The 18,224-nt window shown below is 34.5% G+C and overlaps 1 protein-coding gene across 2 annotated transcripts in view; it reads left to right on the forward strand.

The window, feature by feature from the left end:
- The window catches only part of LOC123677732 (extracellular sulfatase SULF-1 homolog), an 84,790-nt gene extending 69,341 nt beyond the window's left edge, over positions 1 to 15,449 (forward strand). For both annotated transcript variants that reach the window (XM_045614424.1, XM_045614423.1), the window contains 6 exons: positions 5,956 to 6,224; positions 6,724 to 6,903; positions 7,920 to 8,444; positions 12,108 to 12,489; positions 12,614 to 12,838; positions 15,177 to 15,449. In XM_045614424.1, coding sequence (XP_045470380.1) covers positions 5,956 to 6,224; positions 6,724 to 6,903; positions 7,920 to 8,444; positions 12,108 to 12,489; positions 12,614 to 12,838; positions 15,177 to 15,319 — 1,724 coding nt within the window. In that variant the 3' untranslated portion in view covers positions 15,320 to 15,449. The remainder of the gene's footprint in view (positions 1 to 5,955; positions 6,225 to 6,723; positions 6,904 to 7,919; positions 8,445 to 12,107; positions 12,490 to 12,613; positions 12,839 to 15,176) is intronic.
- Positions 15,450 to 18,224: the final 2,775 nt, after the last annotated feature.

An 18,224-nucleotide genomic window follows, 5' to 3' on the forward strand; every position in this document is an offset into this window, starting at 1 on the left:
TGACCGCCTAATTTCACATTTTGGACCTGTGAATTGGCCTCCAAGATCTTGTGATTTAACACCGCTAGACTACTTTCTGTGGGGCTATGTAAAGTCATTGGTCTATGCGGATAAGCCACAAACCCTTGACCATTTGGAAGACAACATTCGCCGTGTTATTGCCGATATACGGCCACAAATTTTGGAAAAAGTCATCGAGAATTGCACGTCCAGATTGGACTACATCCGAGCCAGCCGTGGCGGTCATATGCCAGAAATCATATTTAAAATGTAATGCCACAAGATTATCTTGCGGTTAAATAAAATTCATGTCAATCGAATAATCCATCGTTGTTTTATTGCAATTTAAAGTTCAATAGCTCTAAAAAAAACACCCTTTATTTATGTTTCACGAAAAAAAAATTCTTCTCCTTCTGGGTGTTGCAGTTTCTTTGTCAGTTAGTATATAATTAGTACAAAAGTCTACTCAATTATTGAATATAACACTAAATTCCTGATGATGGTTTGGCAAGTTTGCTCCGTGATGGCTTACATTTCATGATGACTATTTTGTTTTAACTGGGCCTGGGAAGTTGGTTTACCACGTAAACTTTGGATATAAGGAAACCCCACAGGTGAAAGCCCATACGCGTCAAATCAGAACTGCAGTCATCTCCGAAAATATTATTCCTTTTGCTTGTATTGTCTCTGAGCATGTTGTGTGCATTTCGAATTATCATCTTCGAACTGAGAAAAGTTTGTCTATGTGGAATCTTATGTCATTTATGGTTAACAATAATATCGAAAAAATTTCGAGACTACTCATACTTTCTGAACAACGACAAAGATCTATGAGGTTGGCTATGATAAGATTGTGGATTATTTGTGGTGGTGGGTACAGTAGAATGATTTCATCAATCGATGTTTCGATTCTCTTGAGAATCGGAGTTAATCTGTCTAGTCTCAGGTGACGAATGTATTTTCTCGTCGCGTCGGCAAGTTCCGAAATATTCCGATAAATCCCCTGAGATCTTCCGTCCCTTCGACCCTTTCTGCTCTCATATACAAGGTGGAATTGAATTCATTAGATACTCAGAATCATCTGTTTGTGGAACAGTCTGTAACCATTCTGGCATTCCTTCATTAAAATAACTTCAAGACTGAAGTTGCAATAACTCTCTATTAATTTGATAGATTTGTATATCTGTTATGAGTCTTTTCTGTGAGAATTGTTAGTATATTTTGAAATGAAAATATCTGTGTAACAACAAATTTTTTTAAAAACATTTTTATTCTGATGCAAGCAAAATTTGGGAAAATTGAAATGCCAAGTAAAAAATTAGTCAATCAATTCTCAAATCTCAAATTCATTGATGCATTAAAATCATCAAGAAATTCACGCAATGCCAAGTAAAAAAATTATTCAATAAATTAATTTCTCTTAATTGGTATCCCTGCTTTTAAGCCCTCAAATCAATGTATAGTGTTAATAAATGAGTTTAAATAATACATAGGCATACAACTTTGCTTCTGAAATTCGGAGCTTTATTGTAGAAAACTGGATATACTTTTATGAAAGTATTGTCCATCGCTAGCAACTAATTTTTACCATCTTTCGGGCAGCGTACGAATCCCGCGTTGAAAACTGGCCATCTTTTGGAGCGATCCTAGAATCGATCCAATTTTTTAATTCTTTATGATAATACAAGACCCGAAGTGGTGGTCAGCCAGGCCGAGTGCCATTGATCGGAACAGATGATAGTCCGAGGGAGCAACGTCAGGAGAATACATCGCGTGGGGTAGGACTTCCCATTTCAACGTTTCCAAGTATGTCTTAACCACTTTCGCAACATGGGGTGATCACTTAATCATGTCTCCCGTTGTATTGCGACCATTTGTCTTTCAATGTTCGGCTCAAACGCATTAACTGCAATCGAAAACGATCACCTGTGATTGTTTCAGTCAGTTTCAACAACTCATAATACACTTTGCCGAGCTAGTCCCATCAAATACTGAGCAGTACTTTTGAACTGTGAATATTCGGTTTGGCCGTCGACGTGCAACCATGGTCAGAATAGCCCCATGATTTTCTAAGCTTGGGATTAACGTAATGTACCCATTTTCCGTATCCAGTCAGAATGAACTGTTCACAAGCAAACAAACGTCGTTCAATATATATCTCGGCTTCAAGTCGTACGGCACCCAATTTCCTTGTTTGTGAATCATTCTCAATTCTCATTACTTTCAGGCTTTTTGAAATGATTTGTTGAGTCAGTCCCAATGATCCTGCTAATTCATTTTTCGTTTGACACGAGTCTTGATCAAGTAATGCCTCTAATTCTGCATCTTCGAAATCCTTATCTTTCACCGCCATGCTGGTGTTCAACGTCAAAATCACCATTCTTGAAGCGTCGAAACCACTATTGGCACGTTCTTTAACTTAATTCAACTTAAAAGCGGCTACCATAGTTATTTGAGAGCTTTCGATAAGCCTCATCCGCAGATTTCTTCATATTAAAGCAAAAAATTAAAACCTCTCGCAAATGACGAGCATTTGGCTTGTCCGTGAATTATATATATATATATATATATATATATATATATATATATATATATATATATAAATTTAATTCGAACTCAAATGTATCTAATCATTGTGAAAATAAAGAAATGTTTAGTCGAGAATAACTTTATGCGTGATGTTTACTGATACCTTAGCTTATTGTTAATACAATAAGCTAATAATCTACGATCTATTTATTTCTACTACCACTTACCTACAGCCATCTATTGCAAAACGGTGGACGCGAAGTTGTTCACCGAATATAATGTGATATAAGTAGGTACAATAAAAGTTCATCAATAAATAATGGTCTGATCAAATTTTGTCCAGGGCCATAAATCATTTCCTTTTTCCTCTCAAAAAACCTTTAGGTATTCCCTAACAGATTCTCCCCCATTTTCAAGGGAAATTATTCAAAAGCATGTAGACCAATCATATATTCCAGGTAGCAAAATCTGCAAAATCCAAGTGAGCTCCGTACACAATACCCATACTTTCCGCAAAATGCACGTATATATTCAACATACCCCGTTCTACCCCAAGACTAAGACGTAAAAATTGCTCGTTCGGATGTCCGCGTGAAATATTTAAATTCACCCCCGGTAATCCCCCCAAAGTCTGCCATTCCGCTTTATTTATAGACATAACAAAACGTAAGCCGTTCGAACTGAAATCGCAGCTCTCAAGAGATTAGGGGGATTGTAGGTATCACGACTGTCCCACATACCATCGCCGCTAATTATAATTGTCTCTTAAGGTATTCCCTTGGATTTCAAACTTGCGAACTGTTTCCCGATTCGCCATTTCACCAGCTTAGGTCTCCTCTCGGCCGTGATCAAGTTGGCCATGTTTCACCCCTGTACATTTTCTTGGATAAGGCATGGGATTGTGTAGCAGTTTTCTATGGTTTCGCCAGGAAGTTTAGTTTGTCTGGGTGTTCCATACATTTTGAGCGCATTTTGTATGGACTTAGCTTTGTTATTTCACCAAACATCTGTAATTTTGACCAATCGCCTGAAAACATCTGAACTTATTTTCAAATTATAATAAAAATACAACCGGTAAAATTAGAGGAATGAACAAAGTTTGTAGTTTATTTCCACTTGAACACTTCGATTCATTTCATGGATATCTGAAACATAAGTATTTTAATATTAGCATTGGAATGAAAATTTGCTTTTTATTGGGAAACCTTCAATGTAGGAAAATGTTAGATCGTCTTAAAAGAAATTTAATTTTTTTCAATACATCTTATGAAGTGCAGATGATTCCATTTGGAAAAACGCAATTTTTATCATTTTAGCATGTCTCTTTGCGGTCTGTGATTTTGAACAGCCCTTTACAATTAGGAACATATTTTATCACACGTAAATGATATAAGGGATATTCGTAATCATTATCCGAAATTTCAGCTTTCTAGGATTCTAAGTACCGAAGAAATTAATGTTTAATTGAAGCTATGTTTTGCACATAAAAGAAGTAAATCAATCACTCGATAACAGCTAGAGACAGGGGCAAGAAAGTTGATATACATAATGTTCTATTTGTTTTGAACTATCGAAATTGATAGTAATTTTTTATATAAGTGGCAACAAAAAAAAAAGAATGATAATAACAATATTTTAGATCGATAGGCAAGAAACCAGATTTTCAATTAAATCAATCACTAGAAAACAGCTAGAGACAGGAGCAAGAAAGTTAATAAATTGTAGTATTAATATACAGAATGTTTTATTTGATTTGAACTATCGAAATTCATAGTAATTTTTGATATGAGTGGCAACAAAAAAAAAATAATAATAATAACAATATTTTAGATCGATAGGCAAGAAACCAGATTTTCAATGAAATCGTACAGTTCTCCGTTAAAGTCCATGTACCATAGACCATGGCTCACCCTGTATAGTTTCAGAGCAATGAACTTCGGTCCTGTTCTTCTTTCATTCGATGACGAAGTAGTGTTTATTTTATTCTTCTTATGTTGTCTGTTGAAGCCAGAGTTTCTAGGGATTGTCTCTTTGTTAGCATTAACCTATTTTCGATACAATTGAGAAGTAAAATAAGAGTAATAATAAAAATTCCCTCAGTGCTGCTCATGTCAAATAATATTCGCAAAACTTAATTAATTATTTGACTTAAAATTATGTAGATCTTAATATCAATCTATTAGATTCAATTTGAGTATTGATAGTTTTTTGACTTTTCGTTCACAAACTCAACAATTGATATTCCATACGACATTCGTGGGTATCATAATTTTTTTTTATTCTTTTCTATTTGTCCCTCTTATTCCGTCCTGATTCCAATGCAAAAGTTGTTATCCAATGTTTTCGGGTTGTTTTCTTTAAATGATATTATCCTTTTTTTGGTGCCTTTTCCGTGGCTCTACTCATTGAATGTTTCGGAATCGTTATTATTTCTTTGGGATTCTTTTTTGCTTTGAAGTTACCTTTCGCTATTTCACCTTCGTTCATATAGAGCACAAGTAGCTTGATGCTTTGTGTAGCTGAAAATTTAACAAACTTTCGAAGAGTGTTTTTGCTTTACAGATCTGCTAGGTTGGTTTTTGTGGCACTGTCCTAGACCAATGCTTTTCTTTGTCGTAGCCCAGTCGTACCCCAATGATATCGGTATTGAGGGTTTTTACAAAAAATTAAGATTTCGTTCTACTCGATTTTATTCTGATGACCTCCGCATCTGTGTTTTCTATTTAAAAGACGACGTCAGTGTTTTGTTACTAGGTTTTATATTCAATAGTAAGCTCCAATTACTTTTATATTCAATTTATTTCTTTTAGGAAAACTGGAGTCAATTATTATTTGGAGATTTAATTCATTTTGTGTCTATTGTATTCGAATAATATTTAGGGTGTTCGATTTCAAAAACACCATCTCTTCTTAATATCTCTGAAACAGTAACCAATTTCAATGATCTGTTATGAGTATCACATAAACCATAAAATTTACTGAAAAAAACGTTTTAGCATTTTCAAAATATTTCGAACAGAAAACAAGATATAGCGGTCATTTTTCAGAAACTCCCTGTTACTCGAGATTAAAACAAGATATTTACGATCTGATTGCTAATATCTGATAATTTCAAAAAAAGTGATCGCAAGTCTTTGAAGATTTTTTATTTTATTTTTCACCTCTGGGTGATAGTTCTCAAGATGCTTTCAGTATCTCATTGACAAATTTTCGGAACGGAAGAACAACCACCGGGCTAGTTTATCGAACAAGACACATTGTAACTCCTTAAAAATTCAACCCGATTAAATGAATAAACCATAGTACATATTTCAAAACGTCAATAATCTATTATAGATTCAGCCAGCACTCCAACGAAAAAAAAATCACTGATCCTATGAATTCTAGCCACTAATGGAAAACCGTTCATTAAATTTTCTGTTTCAGGAGACAATATGCAGTTAGACAATAGGGTTCTGCCCGGTTTCATCCCGTTGTATAGTAAATTCGAACGTTTGGGCAGAGAATGCTCCCAGCCCAACATGCAGAAGCCTTGCACAACGAACCAGAAATGGTTTTGCGTGCACGACAACGGCAGGTGGAGAAAACACAAGTGCAAATCAATTGTTCCCAATTCGAGGGCAGCCCTCGTCGATAACAAGTATCGAAAGTGCGCTTGTTTTACACCGAACGGTCTGGTATACAAAAAAGTTCCGGTGAGTAATGTTCAACGATAATTTTTGATTCGTGAAATCCATCATGAGATCGAATTTATATTCGAATAAAGTATATATAGTCTATCCATAGGAATTAAGGAGACATATAACCATTCCATTAATTAGAAGAAATGAAAAAAAAAATTGAAAAAAAAATTCTATGAAAAATTGAAAGATTTTGCTCTTCACTTGAATTGTCCAAGTTACAAGTAATTCTGTAGGTAGTTATAAGTTTATTTTGTTTCAATCATACCTAATTCGGTCCGGTATTTTCCATCATATGCAACATTGGTTGAATTTGAGAACGGAGATCGTAAACTCAACTTTAACAAATGAAATCAACTTGAAATTGAGTTGGTTGAATAATTAAGTGTTTTCGATTAAAACTTTTGGAGACTATTTTTTTAATTCATTTACTTCACAACAAATTCAAATGTATTTTCACAAATGGGTGTGAAAGATTCTCTCAACCAAACATAAACTGCTTCTTTTTTTCTAGATCGAGAATATGCCGAGGAAAAGGAATTTCTCAAGGATAAAGCGCAATGTAGAGTTAGATGATATTTTTTTCTCAGAATACGATGAAACTATTGTGGATAATTCCAGAAATAAAAGGAATGCTTTGGAACGAGTAGATAACAGAATGAAGAATTTAAGGGGCCAACTGAATGATCTTCAAGTAAGTCAATATAAGGCTGATCTTTTAATATATAGAATGAAGTCAAAATTTTACAAATGATTTTCGAACAAAACTTAATAAACTGAAATAATGAAGATGAATAAAATTTCTGTAAAATAATATAGAGCATGGATTATTTAATATAATTAATGCATGTTCTATATAATTTTAAAGAATATCTCCTCTTGAGGTGACAAATTGATTCGATGCAATCAAGGGCATAATATCATAAACAGAGTTCCTCTAATATTCAGGGAACCAATTCTTCTTGTACCCATTGGAAAAAAATCTTAGGAACGAATTTCGTGAACGTCAGAACTACAAGGTGATAAAGTTTCGAAAATTGTATATTCTACAACAAGTTGCAGAATGGGCTCATATTCTAACACGAATGCGAAATTCGAGCGACGAAGTAGTGAGTTTTCGAAAGCATGATTGTTGGAATTGCCTTCTGCAACGAGTATTAGACGATATTTTCTCTATTTCAGTCGAGTTTTGTGAAATATTGTCGAAATTCAATGAAAAATTCATATTATACATCCTAGTGACTTTTGTATTATATCTTGGTAGTTGGTGTGACTGTTACTAAAATTAACGGATTACGGAATTTGAATTTGTTCAGAAAGTTTAAAATTTCGAAATAGTTTATAATTTCGCATCAAATTCCTGATTTATGTCTGACGAAATCGATTTAACACCACCAGAATCAGAAATTTCGAATAAATTTGCAAATCATTTCCCTATATCCAAATTATATTATATTGACAATGGAAGTGTGTTGAAATTTGATAGGATTGGAAGCAACCACAAAACGAAAAATATGACTGAAAACAATGCTGTGATGAGTTCCTTACAGTACTTTTTTTAGTGATTAACTCATTATGATACTGAAATAAAGAAAGATATCTACAATCATACTACAGTAGTTACAAAAAAAGGTTTTTTTTTTGAAATTTTATTATCCTTGTATCTTCCATAGTTAAATATATAAATATATTTTGAACATTTTTTTTAAGTTAATCAACACATCAGCCATCGATGAGCAGATGCGATCAAGAAACTTGGAGACCAACCTCATCGGAGATTCAATATCTGGATGCAGAATATTAGGCAGGGGCAACGTGAACTGTTCAAATTTGGTGTACCACAACAGAAGAGTTTGGCAAAAGTCAAGACTGGAAGTTAATAACGAAATACAGGAACTGAAAGAGAAATTGGAACAGCTGAAAGAAATACGTAGACATCTAAAGCATTACAGGCCGGAAGAACACGATATCTTGGATCATGAGGATTCTGATTTCCTCGACCAAATTCCGGATAACGCAAACCCATTGCCGAAACCCAACAGGCGAAAACACCATAAAAAGATGAATGAGAGGTTCCATAAGCCAACAAGGACTAAATTAATTGCGGAATATACGACTGAATTATCGATTTCTGTGAATGAAACGGTTACTGAAGACGTTAAGGATGAAATGACAACGGAACTTTTGAAGCCAAATAAACATAAGCATCATAAACACCTGTCAACACTAGATGAGGTAAGTTAGAAGTACCTCAGAGTAATGAACATAGATAGAGGAAGTATATGTCATTTTCAGTAAGCAAATTTTGTCCCCAACATGAACTATCAAATTTGACATGAAGCGCGCGGAAATGAAAACATCAGTGATACGATATTTCACTCAATTCACGAGTTTCTCCACAAAGAACGCATTTTTCATGTCCCATTGTGAATCAACGTTTCATATTAACTCAAAATATATTGAAATAAATACCTAATTATATCAGAAATTCAGGAAACAAATATCAAGCCCGCCAAACGACATGAAACAACCGATGACACTAGGAGAGCAAAAGTTGCCAAACCTTGGATTTCAGCAGGTAGATAGAGAAAAAATAAATAATCTGCTCATTATAAATTCGAAAATTATAAAGAATATCGGAATCCAAAAATTCAAATCTGCATATTTAATCGGGAATCACTCAAATGAATATATTTTATTCAATATAATATGCATAATTCATAACGATATAGTAAAATTGTGGATTTGAATATATATCACAATCCGACAACGTAATCTAACCATGTTGAGGACATGTAAAAATTGCGTATACTCCCTCTATATGTTTATTACTCTACGAGAAGCATCAGTGCCCGTGATGCATTAGGGCATTAGGCCGTACGACATCAGAATAGTTATTTCTCTAATTCTATGGCAAATCCGTTCATTCTCTCATACCTTGTAGAACAAATTTGTTAGGGATTATCTCAGTTTCACTCAGATTTCATGGTTACATTTCATTATCATATGTTGGTATTTGAAACTCTTCTGTCACGGATTTATTAATTATTTGTCAAAATTATGATACAGAAAACAGTTTTGCCAAACAACATTTTTCAACATAAAAATTAGTAAATAATATTTACAGAAATATTTCATTCATTTCTATAAAAATTCAATGAATACTTGTACAGAAGGCTCATTATAACTTGTATTATTATATAATAGTATTCATGATATAAGAAGTGCAGAAGGCATTGATATTCTTCTACAGAGGCGAATCCAGGATTTTTTCAATGGGAGTAAGGGCGCACAGAACCGAATTAATATGAAAGTTATGCAGAAGGAATTGTACAACACATTGTGTTGTGTCTTTTAGAAGCGGAAGTTAGGAAATTATAATAAAGTATCATTTTTGACATATGAGCAACCTTAGTCTCGCTGTGTTAAAAATAAATGACTCTGTCGATTCTTAAATAGGCGCATGACAAAACCTATACCTATTAGCATATTCCTAACTACGAGGTGTTTCAAAATTCATCATCAAGTTTTAGAGACCTATTTTTCAGGTCAAAATAAGACTCTTTTTCCATTATTATGTGTCCACCAACACTTCGTTACCGAACTAAAGAACGTTCAAGTTTCAATGATTATTTAGTTTTTCTTCATGTCTCTTTCAGTTTTTGAGATATTAAAATAAATTTGAAAAATAGTTCCGTTTAAGGATTTTCATCATCCAGTATGCCGAGTGATTGTAACAAGCTACAGGAAGTTTTTTCAATGGTCAAGTCTTTTTTCGCCCCATAAACTTTTTTGTACTTGCCGCTGGTGAATTCCAACATATGCAGGGCCGTCGCTAGCCAAATTGCCGCCCTAGGCAAATACCCAATTTGCCGCCCTAACAGTCAACTCTGCAGAATGCAAATAATTATTTTAGGTTATCGGGGTCTTCTACCGAAATATCTGCCGCCCCTCTAGAACAGGCTCTGCGGTCTCAGGTTCTTCTGCTGAGTTCCGACTTTATAAAACGCTTGAACATTTTGTTTTTTATCTTTAAGATGATAGTGTGTAACAATCGGATGATACGGATGAACCATTATTTCAAATTCGAATGCGCCCACCCCCAAAACTAATTAATTTGATAAAAAATCATGTGTGAAATTCTTTGAAATTAAAAAAAAGTATTCAACACTTTCTTCTTGGAATTCGGATTTCTGAAAAAAATTGAAAATGCCGCCCTCCAATATTTGCCGCCCCGGCAAAATGCCAATTAGCCAGCCTCCAGAGCGGGCCCTGATTCAGTATTTAATTAAGAAAAAGTTCTTCAAGGGGCAATTGAAAGTTCCGGGCGAGGGAAGTATGAGAACGTTTTAGAAAAATATTATCTTGAAATTTTTGTTTTCTCTTTCGGTACCTTACATTTTGAACATGTGAATTTTTGTTCATAAAGTAGAATATCGTAACTGAATCTAAGCGCCCCAATTTTTCTCCAGGGGGCGCCTGGACAGTTTTGGGGCGCACTACTACCACCCCGGAAACGTACCTGAAAGAAACACGGATCATATTTCTTTAGGAACATTATACTTATTTTGAAATAAATGAATATGATTTTTTCTATTAAGTCTATCTCATCATCCGACGCTTCGAACGTAGTACTTCCCAGTGCCGAAAAATGATAATAATAAGGAAATGATGAAAATAAAAAATTATAGAACTTGCCTTCAGTAATCTACTTTGAAATCCTTAAATCCAAAGGCGAATCGAAAAATTCAGAATATAACACTCACTTTGCACATACAGTACGATCAAAAAAATATTGTTATATAATATGGAACGTGGTATAAAATAAAATAAACTTCTCAGATATGTATTTCTTAGAAAGGATGAGATGGAAATGATGAAATGGAAACGTTTCTCGTATATTTTGCATTCATCTGGGAATAGGCATTCTGGTTGAAGAATTGTAGAGAAAAATACCTTCCACCGGCTACCCTAATAAAGCAATAAAATTGAGCAGTGTAGCAAAGAGAAGGCCGACACGCCTGATTAGTACATGTGTTTTTTAGCATCAATATCTCGTAAACAGTAAACAGCTGTGAGAGGGTTTACACGACATCTGGATATTTATGAGTTGTGTGTAATGCGGCACCTTTGATAGTTTAAAATGTTGATTAAATTGTCTGTATATTTTCGTGTTGTTTTTAACCGATTTAAATCTCATTTCTTACTTTGAATTTCTACACATATGATTTTTGTTGATCAAGATTGAAATGCCGCCCCAGAATTTTGCCGCCCTAGGCGGTCGCCTCCCCTGCCTACCCCCTAGCGACGGCCCTGAACATATGAAATGAATTCCATATTTTCTTCAAACGTTTTTTTGGTTCTTGTAATTTTTACGCATCTGCGATCGTTATTGAGAAAAAAGTAGCATTTTTTATTAATTCTCGACATTCAATTAAAATTTTCAATAAAAGGTGGGAATCTATTAAAACAATGAAAACAGAAAACTGTCCGTTTTTGGTTTATGATCTTAATTACAAGTTTCCTTGAACAATACCTCAAAATAATGAACCTAACAAACCTATATGTCAAATTTGATCTGAATATCTCAGAAACTGCAAGAGCTACGAAGAAAAACCTCCAAAAAATTTTGAAACTGCAACGCTTTGTAGTTCGGTAACGAAACGGACACATGTTTATGGAAAAAGTCTTATTTCAATCTGAAAAATACGCCCCTGAAATCTTGATACTGAATTTGAAAAAACCCTGTATATTACACAATGAAAATCCTTTTTTTAATTCTTCAACATGAATTGCGAAGCATCATGGCTCAATGAGAGCGCGCGCCACTGCGGCCCCACTGGATCCGCTACTGTTCTTCCATAACTTCAAAATTTCATCTATCAATGGTTTTTTCAGAAGAAAAATTCAGATGAAATCCCTTATCCTCCTAACAACTGTCATTGTGAAACTCTTGATATCGATTCGGATGAGTTTTCCAGTCAGGAAGATGTAAGAAATAACAGGAGAAAGCTGGACGAAGAGAAAATGAGACGAAGAGCTAGAAAACAGAGGAAGAAGGAAAGCTTAGATAAGCAGTGTTCTTCTGAAAGGATGAACTGTTTCCACCATGACAACGACCACTGGAAGACTGCTCCCTTATGGACCAATGGTCCTTTCTGTTTCTGTATGAATTCAAACAATAATACTTACTCTTGTGTAAGGACTATTAATGTTACTCACAATTTTCTCTATTGTGAGTTTACCACTGGACTGATGACTTTTTACAACTTGAGAATAGGTAAGATTATCAAAACCATTAATTCTCTAAATTATATGTATATAATGTGATTCGAATGAATTTAGATTATTTACTAATAGGATTCAGTATAAATCTTAGGTCTAATTTTTGTTTTCATTTCTAGATCCATTTGAGCTACAAAATCGAATAGATCAACTGAAGCCAGAGGAGAGATCGTTCTTGCATGACCAATTAAGAGATTTAGTCAGGTGCAAGGGAAAATCTTGCACGGTTAACCAAAGTGCGATATCTACCAATAGAATTCGTGGAAATATGCCCCATAGGACTGTGGAGAATGGCTTCCATAGATATAGAAAAAGGAAGCTATTTCTGGATCAGTCAAGGAATGGTATGTTATTAGTTATAACACAATATATACGAATATGAAAAATTGTTCTATAGTGTAAAATAAGGAGCGTCAATTCGTGAACAATTCAGAAAAATGGAATTGCTATTTTTAGATAATATAAAGCTGCCTTCACATTAGTGGAACTTCATCGCCAAAGACACTCGGGCGAAACTTTCTCGCTCCGAGTGAAATTTCGCACTATTCCAAACAGAGCGAAATTCTGCGCGAAAAATTGCGCGAGTGCGGCGACCCCTCGAACGAGCTGCGTTCAGTTCTAGTTTCGCAGCAAACATAAATACTTGTTTTGTTCCTTCAGCCACGTTTTCTGTTCAATCTATGTTATGTTCGAGCAAGAAAGGAAAAAAAAAATCGCCGCACGCGAAAATAGTGGAGCAAACAATTTTTCCTTGAAAGAAGTCAATATACAAAAACTTCATGAGAGAAATGGTACAAAAAACCTAAAAACCATTAATTCCTCACGCTACTATGGGGACCACGTTCACACTAAGCGAATCTCGATGAGCGATACTTTTTGACCCCTGGACAAATACCGACTGAGGCACAGCCCGCAGTGAGGGCCCAGCGGTGGGAGTGCGTCTACACTGGGTGTAATGCTCTCGCGAAATAATTTCGCGAGGGAATTGCGCCTAGTGTAAACGCAACTTACTAACTAACTCGTAATATGCATCCAGTACATTTTACCAACATGAATTAAAGACTTACATGAGAACAATGCTTTTGAATTCATTTTTAAAGTCATGGTTCAGTCAGCCTAATTTTCCGTACGCTACTTCTACTTCAGGCCCGGTGCACAAAAATTGCATAGTAATGGGGTTGCTGAAATAGAATTAAGTACAGATAGGCAGAAATAACCCTTAGTCATCCCAATTTCTGATAATATTTGCCTACCATGTTTTTAGCATGCAGTTCTTAGTTTTCTTAGAAACAATATATTTCTGCAGATTATTCAACAACAATACAGCCTGACGCCTGGCTATCCCATGTTGGTTCATGCAGTTGAAATGATAATCTTTCAAATCATTATATTTTCCATAAAAGTGGTGTAACTGTTATGGTATTTGGAGGTTTTTGATTTCATGGAAGAGTAGATAGCGTGCTACTGGAAGGATTTCTGAATTAGTGCAACAGATTCTTCAACCTGTTGTTATCTCATATGCTGCAATTGGGGAAGATTTTCTCTTCATGCATGCCAAAGCCCGTTGCTACATTCCAGCCCGAATAACCAATTTTCTAGTTGACCAAGGAATCCACACCTGGCCATGGCCAGCTCAGTCACTTCATTTGAACCCGATTGAACATGCCTAGGAATGCTACAAGAGTAACTCATGGTCAAAATCAATGTTATAGTAGAGATGAATTTTGTTGATCTACAAGATACCTGGCAGAATATATCACTGCAAAAATTCTAGAACTTAATTTGAAGTATAACTAAGTAGTGTAGGGCTCCAGACTTTTTTCGTCAACAGATATGCCTTCAATAGTAATACGTATACTTCAACGGTCCTCTAACTTTTCAAAACATTTGCTGTAAAAAGATTCGTCTTTGCTTTGAAAATAAGGTTCAACCTCGGCAATCACTTCTTCTTTGAGGCCTAATTTCTTTCACTGGATTATCTTTGAGCCATTGTTGTCGATGGAGCAGAATCTGAATAACTCAAGTCATTGCTTTACTTGCACAGTATTTTTTCCATCAAAAAGCAGCTTTTTATCTCTTTTTAAACTCGTTTTTTTCCATTTTTCGAACAACAATTTAAAGTCATTTAGACTTCAATATCTCGATCCTGACTTAATTAGCTCTATGATCCTAAATTCTTGAACTTGGTAGTTTAGAATATAGAATAATATAGTATTCTATGTTCTAAGCTTGGTACTGACGACAAAAAGTATTATGGCACTGGCGGTGGCATCTGTGCATCAGGCACGTGACTTATTGAGTGGCGTGTTGATTAAAATGTCAGTAGTTAATTTGGACCTCATGAAGTGAATCAGTTAAAAACGTCTTTGGCCTATCTAACGATAAACAAGACCATCCAAGGGCGGTTCTAGTCTTAAATTTGGGGGGGGGGGGGGGGGGGTGTCCGTTATGGGCTTCAAGTTTTTTGATGGGACCATTTCGAGGATTTACTGCTTGAAACGCATATTAAGTGTTAGGTGGTTCCATTTGAGGGGGGGGGGGTCAACCGTGTTTGCAACAGATAACGTATGGATCCTAGTGATCCTACAAAAAAGTTTCTTATTGTATGCATTGTATATTACATAGATAGTAAAACGCTCAACAGATGGCACTAGTAGTTAATACCAATTTTGTTTTTTACAGGACATGGTTCCCACGATGGAAATTATCAATCTAGACATTTCATGAAATTAGCGAATAGAACCAATTCCAGCCATATCGAAAGTAAACGACCCATATCAAACACATCCAGAAGAAAACGAAAACATTTGGCAGAAAGATTTTAGATTAGTTTAGGATTTTTAATTTATACAACTATTTATATTTATATATCGTGCAAATAAGTTATTAATTCACATATTGCTTGATAAGTAGAAAAAATGTGAAACTGCCCATTGAATAGAAAAGTGAATAGATTATTTTTGTTTTACTTCCACCTTCATCAATATACCGAAAAATTAACAGAAGTTCGTTGAAATTTGTTTTTTGCCTTCGAAATAGGCATTCCATTCTTCCATAGATAGGTATTCATTTATTAAATTCAGTTCAAGAAAAAGGTACACTTACTCTGAATCTGAAATGAAATCTGCCTATTTGTTTTTTTTTCCGATTTTCATAAAATTTCAAAATCCATGGTTAATGTCAATGTAGTAAAAATACTAGAATGATCAAAATTTATGGAAATTTTCATTCTATATTGCTCCTTCTGGCGCTCATCGTTGCCCGAACAGATGCTTTAATATTTCGGCACGATTTATTTTCAATATTTTGAGCGGGTAATGGTCTGAAACGATAAGGATTGTCTGCCGACAACTTAGTTGAACTTAATTTTGGCCATCCGGCTGGCCGTACGATAAGTCCCGAACAGAAAACCATACAAACTTGACCTATGGATTAGATCAAGATGAAATTTCATAATATGTGAAATAACAATTTCATGCTCCATGTAGAATTTTATATCGTTCGCATCACCCTCTTAGTAATAAACAATTACTCTATGGCATCGCCAAAACCAGAGAAAATTCAAGCGACCATGGATTTTTTTTATGAAAATATAAAATAACGATTTCAAACATGATGCTAATTGCTTCATAAGAACGATAAATAATTCAAATAGTTTGATAATAATGAAACCTTCTATACCCACCTTAACCATCCTGATAAAATTGGGAAAAGATAACTGTATAGTAAATTTGTATAAAGCTCTACAGATGGCGCCTTAGGATTCATTGGAAGAAAATTGTGGAATGAGGAAATAATATGCATCAGTCTATGATTTGCACCGTTTTCCAATTCTATTATTAAGAAGGCTAATTGGCATTCATAAATGGTCAATATATCCAAATTACCGGTGTAATATACGACTGGCATATAATGGTTTATTGCCTTTGAAATGATTTAAAAACTGTTCAAGCATATGAGCAAGGTTGAATAACATATTTCCTATGTACTAAATTTATGTCAAACTGAATGAAGCTAATGAACAGCCACTGTCCATACAATCAAGGGGGGGATGTTATTGGGAACATAACCCCCGCCCCATTGATTAGAAGAAATAAAAAATTAACATTTTACAAAAAAATTATAAAAAATTGGAAGATTTTGGTTTTTCAGAATGGTGGTAAACCCCCCACAGGACTAGTTACGCCACTGCATACAATAGTAATCATAATAGTAATATTTAGGTATATTCAGAAATAGAATTTATTTAGTAATATATTACCAAAAATTAGTCGGGGGACCGTTTTATAATTTCTTTGTCGATTGTACACAGAATGGAGAAATATTAATTGATAATTCTCAGGGCTGAGAAAAGCATAATCAATATAATTCTATGTTATTTGCTGAAGTGGCGAACAAACTCAATTATAAAATCTATTAAAAAGTGTACTTTGATTTTCTAGCTCGCACAACTTCTGATTAAAAAAAATTAAAAAAAATGGCTCATGTTGATGAGTAATGAGAGGTTTCATTTTGATATTAAAAAATTGCACAAATATTTTAAGCGAAATCTATAGATGTTTATTTTATTGTAAAAAGAAAGGTACAATATCAACGAATAATGGTAAACGATATCAGCCAAATGGCCTCTACAGATAGAGAGCAGCAGCCTCATATCCTTTTTATGAAATTTTCCATGACCAATTAGTACATTTGCGGCTGAATCTCCTCGATAACTTCAAGATTATATTTTTAAAGTTATGAATCGATACTGGAGCATTGGCATATACATCATATTTCGCATTGCTCCCCAAAAAAAAAGTCTGGGGAAGTTGAATCACAAGACATATTTTACGTCATGCCGTAGTTTTTACTTGTCAAATGTCAAAATATAACAGTTTCAAAAGTGACAGCTGCACATAGAGCAAACTATTCCAAATGAAATCTCTTCGTTCATTTTTAAAATAATAAATTGTTGTAACTATTCGATACTTGATTGTAATTTTTTGCTTTACACTATCACTATAGGTATCATATTCACGTTTCACTACCAACAATTTGTTTTTATCCAGTAGTTTCCATTCAAATTATTTGAAAAGCGCATCCAGTCAAGGATTGCTTGGCTGATTTCAATCAGAAAAAGAAAGGGAATATTATATATTTGCAAGGTTTAGCATAATTCGATTTTGGCGCTTGCATCTTCGAAATGAAAAGTTCGAAGTTTGTTAAGTAACGCAAAACAAAACACAGGTCGAAAATACATATGTTAGAGATATCGTGTAAGGGTTTAAAAAAAAAATCTCATCTTCCAACTGAGTTCTTACAATTTGATTGTGAAATTTCTTCATTATATAGGTAAAATCCGAAAAATATATTGTACCTACTCCTTATCTATCCAATCTACATCCTACGCATGTGTGATTTAAGTTGAAATAAAATAAAAACAACAAAACAGATGAGGAATATTTTTACTTATTTTCAATGTAGAAATATATTTTGTTTATTTTCACGTACGTACGTGAAAATAAACCAAAGCGTTTACGTGTTTCCAACTCAAACATATTTTATCATTGGTACAGGCGACATGACCGCAAAAAAGAAATTCGTGTAATGTTAGTTGCATATCAGTTCTAAAACCTAACGAAACGCTCAGGATTCAAAGCGTGACACGAGCACTGCCGATTACGCACGAAGGCATGAAAACAGATGAAATAAACCGGCATGCACGGCCGACTAGGGTTCGTGTGATGC

Source organism: Harmonia axyridis, chromosome 4 (genome assembly GCF_914767665.1).
Source record: "Harmonia axyridis chromosome 4, icHarAxyr1.1, whole genome shotgun sequence".
In the NCBI taxonomy this organism is placed as follows: domain Eukaryota; kingdom Metazoa; phylum Arthropoda; class Insecta; order Coleoptera; family Coccinellidae; genus Harmonia; species Harmonia axyridis.